The sequence below is a fragment of the Pieris napi genome, chromosome 5 (assembly GCF_905475465.1).
Source record: "Pieris napi chromosome 5, ilPieNapi1.2, whole genome shotgun sequence".
Lineage (NCBI taxonomy): Eukaryota > Metazoa > Arthropoda > Insecta > Lepidoptera > Pieridae > Pieris > Pieris napi.
The window spans coordinates 6752894-6762365 of NC_062238.1; the positions used below are offsets into that span (position 1 = coordinate 6752894).

At 36.1% G+C, this 9472-nt stretch overlaps 2 protein-coding genes across 2 annotated transcripts; one reads left to right on the plus strand and one right to left on the minus strand.

The window, feature by feature from the left end:
- Positions 1–2242: 2242 nt before the first annotated feature.
- On the plus strand, positions 2243–7793 carry LOC125049925. Its single transcript, XM_047649453.1, has 4 exons — positions 2243–3857; positions 4236–4315; positions 7072–7234; positions 7620–7793. Exons 1-4 carry the CDS (start codon positions 3527–3529, stop codon positions 7778–7780), a joined length of 735 nt encoding a protein of 244 aa, XP_047505409.1. The 5' UTR covers positions 2243–3526; the 3' UTR covers positions 7781–7793.
- On the minus strand, positions 4612–5884 carry LOC125049924 (prostaglandin reductase 1-like). The gene is made up of 2 exons (XM_047649452.1): positions 5800–5884; positions 4612–5664 (listed from the first exon to the last, which is right to left on the minus strand). The coding sequence occupies exon 2, from the start codon at positions 5652–5654 to the stop codon at positions 4641–4643; it is 1014 nt and encodes a 337-aa protein (XP_047505408.1). The 5' UTR covers positions 5655–5664; positions 5800–5884; the 3' UTR covers positions 4612–4640.
- Positions 7794–9472: the final 1679 nt, after the last annotated feature.

Consider the following 9472-nt stretch of genomic DNA (forward strand, 5'->3'; position numbering starts at 1 on the left):
GGGCAACCCCAGCGTTCTCGCTCATTCTCGGGAAAAATTTCGCCTCAAAAAAGAGGTAACCCTATACGGGCAAGCCAAGGGAGAGATGATGTCAAATATTTAGGAGTCACGCTCGATCGCAGCATGTCTTTCCGTAAGCATATAGCCGCCGGAAGCCTCTTTTGTCCTCTCTCGCCTCCATTACCTCCTTAATAAAAGGAGTCACATGTCCCTTAGACACAAGGTGACATTATACAAGGCCTGCATCCGACCGTGTATGATATACGCTAGCGTAGTCTGCGCATTGTGTCCCCTCCCATATCCACCGGCTACAGGTGCTTCAGTCGCGATTCATGAAAATATTATATCATATATTATGTACCTACTTTTCATGAGGGTCTTTAGACAGGTGACACCCTATACACCAGTTGTATTGATTAATATATGAATGTTGATTAATGCCATTCTGCTATTAATCAACATTCATATACCTACACATCATTACATCTGCAAAACATTAATTATAATTATTTCAGACTGTCAGTTAATGAAACCACATCCATAGGCCTATACCGTAGATAGAGTATAGAACTAGATGAGCTTCTAAAATAACAATAATAACTAAAGAGAGAAGGCATTAACGTGAAATATTTAAGTGCGAGCGAAACAGTAACAGTTTTTCTGTCTCTGGTTTTATTTGTTTAACACCGAGCCCTTGGTGGTAAACAAGTTTTCACCACTTACTAATAAATCTGTGAAACCCAAGTCAAACCAATATTTTAAGACTTTATCGCTATAAGAGGTGTATTTAAAGTGTCAGTCATTGTGAATTATTGCATAATTGGCTGTAAAAGCAATAGTGAACGTAAAGAACTAAACATAACCTTTCATCGGGAAGTAGCTTATTTTGTCACGACTCAGTAACTTTGTTCAAGAATTATTCATTCGAATGTGTATTTTGGTCAATAATAAGCAATCCTTAATGAATTAAAACTGTAAATACGACATATGTCGATCATTCGCTATCTCACACGCTGTACGCTGATGTCTGGTCTATACCATAGTCCGTCTACGACCTATACAATTTGATAAATGAGACGGCAGTATTTTGTCATTCCTGTGGCAGATTTCAAATTGGATTATTATTTATAGCCTACTAGCTACCGTAGATAAAACTGCCATAAAAAAATATCACCTTAAATTCTTCATAATCTCTTGTCAACTATCCGTATTCGTCGGGAATAAGAAAATCCTATAATTCTAATTTTTTGACGTCCGTTGTAAAATCTTTATATAAATTGAACATTCGGAAGCACAAGGGTTGTCTAAAGAACTCGATGATTTTTGTTGGTAGTTTATAATCTATTTTCATTAGGTAGATTATTGCACTAAGCCTTTACAAGAGAAGTCTGAGACCATATATATATAATAGATAGATAAATCAAAATCGTTCCTAATTGTAGTAAAAACTTGTGAAACAAGAATCTCTACGCTTTTGATACTCTCGATCACCACTAAATTGCAAGTAAATTAGATGTTTGTGGCATTAGGGGCCCATTCCTGGATTTGTGTAAATATTACTTAACAAACACGAAAAACATCGTAGTTGGAAATGTAGTTAGTGATTCCATATTTAAGACGACGGGGACTGTGCAAGACTCAATGTTGGGTCTTGTTATTTTTCTGTCTTATGTCAAGGATATGTGCAATGGCGCTGTAACTTGTGCAAATTACCAATTCGCCGATGACACCCGTCTTTTAGTGAATAACTCTAACCCCGAAAAGCATGTTATTTTCTTTAGTGTGATTTAATTTTAAATTTCCTTACTAATTGGTGCCACGAATCTGACTAGAAGATGTGTGTTTGATCATACCAGATTGGTCTCACATAATCGGTTTTGCACTCTGTGAGCCGAGAATTGTCGAAGCAACAAGTAACAACATAATGTTTGATTTGGTTATGAATTATTTACCTTTCAATATTATTAATAGTCACGCAAACGCAAAAAGTGGAAAATCTAATTAAAATACATTACACTTAAGTGAAATGCGAAACTACGTCATTAATCATATAGGAATGGTTAATTTGTCATGTGATTATTTTTTTAAACAAAATAAATAAAAATATCGGGTTTTGTAGTCACAACCCGTTCCCACTAGTCGTAAGTCGCATAAGACTAAAAGTCGAAAGTCTGATGTGTCTGTTCACACTGCGTCGCGAGTCGTATAGGTCGTAGTTTCGCGCCATTCGGTACGTAGCGAATTCGCGAGATGGACGCCGACGAAGAACTTGTTGAGCTCTACTACTTACGAAGAAAATTAAAAAAGTTGAAAAAATGTCAATTCCAAGAAAATACTGGATGCACCCAATCCTAACAGAAAGATCGACTTTGGGAAGTTATAAAAATTTAATACATGAATTAAGAAATGATGAATAAAACACGAATGGAGTGAGCAAGCAATGTGTAGCGATCTAGGAAGCGGGGCGGGGAGAGAGGTAACAACGCGCTCGAGTCGATTAGATGCACGACTAGTGTGAACAGCAACAAGCAGGCACCTATGCGAGCACGATTCGACGCGATTTTTAGTCTTACAACGGGCGCTGGCCCGTCGGATGGTTTTTTGAGTCGTATAACAGCCCGTTCCCACTAGTCGAAAGTCGCATAAGACTAAAAGTCGAAAGTCTGATGTCCCTGTTCACACTGCGTCGCGAGTCATATAGATCGTAGTTTCGCGCCATTCAGTACGTAGCGAATTCGCGATGTTGCGCTCTACTACTTACGAAGAAAATTAGAAAAGTTGAAAAAAATGTCAATTCCAAGAAAATACTGGATGTACCCAATCCTAATAGAAAGATCGACTCAACTAATGGAATAAGTTCTTCGGCTTTTATTTATTTCTCCATTTTCACACAACAAACAAAAAAACACGAATGGAGTGAGCAAGCAATGTGTAGGAATGTGTGTCTAGGAAGCGGGGCGGGGAGAGAGGTAACAACGCGCTCGAGTCGTAAAGACGTACGACTAGTGTGAACAGCAACAAGCAGGCACCTATGCGAGCACGATTCGACGCGACTTTTAGTCTTAAAACGGGCGCTGGCCCGTCGGATGGTTTTTTGAGTCGTATTCGACTAAAAGTCGCGTCTCATCTAATGTGAACAGCTCCATATAAAGTGTATGGTGATCAGAGCATTCGACTTTTAGTCTTATGCGACTTTCGACTAGTGGGAACGGGCTGTTAGACTAAAAGTCGCGTCTCATCCAATGTGAACAGCTCCATATAAAGTGTATGGTGACCAGAGCATTCGACTTTTAGTCTTATGCGATTTGCGACTAGTGGGAACGGGCTGTTACGACTAGTGGGAACGGGCTGTCATTCTGTAACTACGTAATTTAAATCACTCGAAACGTCAATTAAAGTTCGTGGATTTTTATGACAAAGCAGATAACAATAATAAAAAAGCTTAAAATTAGAAGAAGAAATCATTCTGACATATCGTCAAATTTCTCGTGTCATAACATATTTTATATTTTTTACCAATTTTACAATGGCTAGTGGTGATACACCAATGCACAAGCAGAACATGACGTTCGCTCGCTCTAATCTCCCTATTATTGGGGCATTTGTTGACTATGTGAATACAAGTATAGAATATATTCGTACCAAAAGTTTCACGCGTGCCGAAAGACTACAGGCAAGTGCCTCTCCCCACGCTTTGTCTGCTACCTTTATCGCGTTCGTATGCCTTTCATTGGGAATGGTCAGTAATGTAAAGTTTGAAGTGGTTACTTTCGATGAAGAACCGTTAGCAAATGACCTGCACTTCATTTTAATGAGCAAAGTGGATAAACTGTATGTCGATGATATAGATGTTTCACGTAAGTTGTAACATGTAATTTCTACTTGAAATTATGACAAAAACAAACATTAAAGAGAATTTATGACATAGCCACAAAAATACAATTTATTATTACAACCCTAGTAAGAATGTAATTAGTGACTATTATACACCGTGTAATTAGTCACACTCCTGTTAATTCTACTGACTTGCTTACTTAAATCTCTTCTTTATAAATAGTTTTTTATTAATTGGTAAAATACCTATTATGTGTAGTGATAACCTATATTTATATTATTAACTAATACGATTTCAAATTTGCACAATATTTATCTCCCTCTATGTCATGTAATTAGCATGTTCGAGTGAGTGAGATATAATATTTTGTTTTTTTTTAAATATTTAATTGCATTTATAGGGGTTTTGTGGTGTATCGAAGCATCAGACACAGTTGTTATATTATTCAGCACTCTGCTGATCTGGAACACTGGAAATGTGGTGATTATAATCTTTCAATAAGTAGATTTATTTTAAACCAGACAAAGTCAACAATTAAAATATTGGTTATGTAAATTATTATAAATAATAATACTATTTAAATATAGGAAACTTTATTAAGGTCAGATGACGTTAATTCTTTTTAGGCGTAAGAAAAAGCGTGTGTCGTAAAAATTTATCGACAAGAAATATCACGAATTATTTAATATTATAATTCTAAAATATTTGCAGATATTCACGTTATATTATTATATTACTTGTAAGAAATATATATATTTTTAGTCAAAAATCGAAAGTACAAACAAACATTTATTCCAGATATAATTTATACTTTAACAACCGCTTTTCCAAAGTTTTCGCCATTTAGCAAACCAATGAGCGCATCAAACAATTTATCAAAACCTTCAGTGACATGGCTTTTAGCTTGTATCTTACCGGTCTTAATCCACCCCACGAGAGCAGTAATCGCCTCCGGCCACCTATTTACTGGGCTATACCAATTACGAACATGAAATCCTTCAACTTTCAATTCTCTCGCGACAATATGGGGGAGTACAGATGTTGTTTTTGGCCTTTCGCTTGCATCGTGATTGTAAATGCTTATGCAACCACAGAGAGCAACTCTACCGCGTTTATTCATTTGACTCATTATAGTAGCGTTTAGTTCCCCTCCTACATTTTCGAATAGACAGTCTACACCATTAGGAGCAACTTCTTTCAAAGCTTTACTTAGATCTTTTGATTTATAGTTTATCGCTTTGTCGAAGCCCAGTTCTTTCTCGAGCCATTCTACTTTTTCATCAGAGCCGACGAATCCAATGACTCTACATCCTTTAATCTTTGCGATTTGGCCGACTATAGATCCTACAGCACCGGCGGCTCCTGTTACTACAACCGTCTCACCAGATTTTGGTTTGCAAATTTCTAAGAATCCAAAGTATGCGGTAATACCATGCATGCCCAATGCACCCACGCCAAGTTCAGTAGGCAGCCCTACGTCTGGTAATTTGTAGACTTTATTGGATTCGTCCTTTAGAATTTTCTCGTCGATCAAACAGTAATCGCACCAGCCCATATGACTCACGACTTTACACCCGACGGGAAAATCGGCGTGTTTCGATTCTGTAACGTTACCTATTTGGAAACTGAATTGATCATACGGGATAGCGTTAAAAGGGTTGTAGGCTCTTAAATAAGGGTCGACACTGATCCACTCAGCTTTCACTATGAACTGACCGTCTTTAAGCGGCGGCAACTCGTATTCAACAATTTCAAAGTCATCTCGCTTGGGAAGTCCCTTGAAATATTTTTTCACAACGTATTTCCTTGCCTTTACCATTTTCTAGATTCTGCAAGAAATTATAAAATGAATTTTGTAAAAACTTCTTTGATTTGCCAGCGGTTAACGTAATATTAAATTAAAAATTAAAATTAATAGGAAACAAACAAAAAGTAATATCTAGTGAAATATATTTATTACTCACGAAATAAGCGTCAAACACTGCACTCAACCTTTAGTATAATACCTTCACAGTCACGGACGAATATTAATGACTTATGAAAATGAACTAATAACTAAGAACATTTTCTTCGTAAAATATGTGTATAATTAGCTACATACTATGGCTATGATATTAATTACTTATGAGTGACCTTTATCCAGTAAAAGTATTTAGTAAGAAGTTTCAAAAGTCCAATTATATATAATACTAGCTGGCCTGGCGAACATCGTACCGCCTAACAGTCGATTCTTTATTTTTTTTAAATACTTATTCTGCTGTCCCGGTCTAGCAAAAAATAAAAATTTACCTTTCCGTCCCCCTCCACTAACATTTGAATGAGTGGAGGGGGACCTTTATGATATGGTATTAAAGTTTAAGTATTATTACGAATATTTTGTATGGGAATATAGAAAAGTGTTGTTTTTAGACTTTTTTACTCAATTTTTTTTAATTTTTCTCTCCGTAAGAACCATCCTCGTACTTCAAGGAATATTATAAAAAAATCAGACAAATCGGTCAAGCCGTTTTCATGTTATGTCATGACAACGGAAAACGGGTTTCATTTTTATATATTATATAGACTAGCGGACCCCACAGACTTTGTCTTGCATTATACCTATTTCAAGCGATTAGGATATTTAACAAAGTATGAAGTACCGACTGCAGCGCCATCTGCCGGGCTAATTTATGAATCTAAACCATTCCCAGATCCCCTTGAACACACACAAAATTTCATCAAAATCGGTCCAGTCGTTTGAGAGAAGTTCAGTGACATACGTGATATGTGAGTGTCACAGAAGAATTATATTTATAAAGATATAAATAGAAAAGTTTTTCTTAGATTTTCCAAAATCCGTATACACATAAAATAAATAATGCTATTATGTAAATGGTTTATCTGTTTACATCTAACCATTTATAATTTAAAGTACCTAATATAATTACTTTTATATTCCTATTTACCTAACCTTTAACACAAATTATATTGAGACTTGAAAATACATATATAAATTTATGAACCGTGAATGATTTTAATTAATAAATTCACAGTTTAATAACGGTCATAGGAGTATATCTAGTACGTAGAGCTGGGAACCTGACACAGATATTTCTTACTTAAAAGGGTTCCCAAATCTTACACATGTAATGCATATGTACTTAAAATGATAGACATTTTTTATTTTTATTATTTATTTTATAATAGTATTAAGTTATTACTAATAACGTTTTTGGCTCTTTTTGTATTATTTACAGCGTTCGCCTCTTAGTGAATATTTTTTCCTGCCCTGGCTTGGAGCGACAATGCGTGGTCTATGCCTAAGACAGGCTCCCACCGCCGCAGCCCTGCTTTACACTATGTCCGTTGCTAATGGAAATATTAACCCGTTGTTTCTAACTGCTTTTTCGTTTTTATTCTGTAAGTATGTATCTAAATATTCAATCATTTTAGTCTAGTCACTAGTCTTTTAAAAACGTTTTAGTTGAACAATTGCTGAGCATTAAGCTTAAAAGGCCGGCAACGCACTCGCGAGCCCTCTGGCATTGAGAGTGTCCATGTGCGGCGGTATCACTTAACATCAGGTGAGCCTCCTGCCCGTTTGCCCCCTATGCCTCTATAACATTTTTTTTTCTATGATCAAAGAAAAATCAGCATCTCTGCCTCCATGCCCCATTGAAGGGTACTCTAGTCTTAGGGTAAGATTCAGAATCGAGACTCCCGTACGTATTGGATTTTGACATACACTAGTCATAGAACTAAGTATCCCTTCTGAAAGCTCTTAAAACCCTACTTAAAACTGTAGTGCTTGAAGCTCGGCTTTGGCTGGAAATAGCGAGGCTTGTCTGCCTTCGTTGGCAACGCCGTGATCATGTTGATCTCACTCGACCACCGCAAAATGAAGTTGAAACTCTTTGGAGCAACGATGACGTACAAAGCCTTGAAGTTGGTAATTTTGTCTATTAATTGTTTTGATATGGAAATATGTTTTTTTTACTTTTGTTTTAATATATTTCGGAGAATATAGAACTTTGTAGTGTTTTTTATTACATAATTTTTCTTCACCACAGTGTATTGACACCCTATAATTGTATGATTCTCTCGTCCATCATAATGTAGGCTTTTGGTTAAGTATTGTCTTTGAAATTAAGAGCAGTGTTGGCCTAGTGATTTAAGCGTGCAATCCTCATCCCTGAGGCCACGGTTTGAATAACGGCTGTGCACCAATGGATTTTTTTTTTCTTTGTGCGCAATTAGTACTTCCCCTTACGGCCGAAGGCAAAAATCGTGAGAAAGCCAGCATTTCTTATTGGTTTGCGGCACGGTTGACCTGGTGGGGAAGGGTTATGTGGGACTCACTGTTGTGCATACCCACTAATACCCCCTCGGCGCCACCAGCAATCGCCCGGGGCAGGACACGGTAACAGCGTAGCCTTGTCCGCATAGCGACATATGTCACACAACCACAAGGCTGATCACCAACTTGTATATAAAATGTTTACGGTTGTAGCGCCACTAGATTATTATTATTATACAACTACTTAAAAGCGACCTGTGTTCTTGGTTATTATTATAGGGAAGGGGTGCCTTCCAACTTGAAACAATAACTATTTAGCCGATTAACGAACCCATAATGCCCCTTATACAATAAATTCCTTATAGTTTTTATTTATTTACACCTTTTGTATAACAAATCAGTATCAAATATGTGTAAAGGGCACAGCCTTGCGATTCTGTAACTCACTTTTCGAACTCTCACAGCGGTTTTCACAGTCAAATAGTGCAGCAGAATAATGGACTTAGTCAACTAAATATTTATCAAAATCGGTTTCGCTGTTTAGGTTAGTAGCATACTTAAAATACGTGTAAATAGATTATTAGTAAAAAATAATAACGCAATTTCAATACAATAATATTCAAATAAAATATTAACAAGTCTTAAAATTAAATTAAAGCGTATCTACCAAATGCAAAATCTAAATAATAAGTCTGTACACAAACTAGGATCAAATCATATACAATACAATCACTGCGAGCAGATTTAAATAAATAATCATTATAAAAAAATTATATGTAATATAAAAGTAAACGATCAATATAATAGTATATTAAAAAAAACAATTTAATACATCTCTCTCGCTAACCATAACTAAAAACGTCGGAGTTATGAATAAAATTCGTGTTAATTTCGTTTAAAGACGTTTTCTTTATATGTGTGAATAATTTGGATCTTTATATTGTCAATATTTTTGGACTTTGGACAATATTAGGAACATCTTTGGCGACTGGCAACAAACTTGTAAGTCATGGACGACAGTTTCACTAGGCACTTGTTCTATTTGCGGTTTCTTAAGAAAATATGCATTTGACAGATGTCTTCAGACAAATTAAAAACACATACGTTTTGTGTCTGTCAATTCGTTGTTTGTCCATGCACTTCACGTCAGTTCAGTCAATTTCCATACAAAATAAATCGGAAAGAAATCTACATGATACGTTTTATGTAGGTATAATAAAAGATTATTATGGTATTCCTACAAAAAGTACGAGCCACGAAATCTTCCTAATTAATGTGCTTTGTTTACCTATCATAGATACGCTGAGTATTCTGTTATTGATCGATTCTCGGCGAGTCGAGACTTACGCCCGAACCCTTAA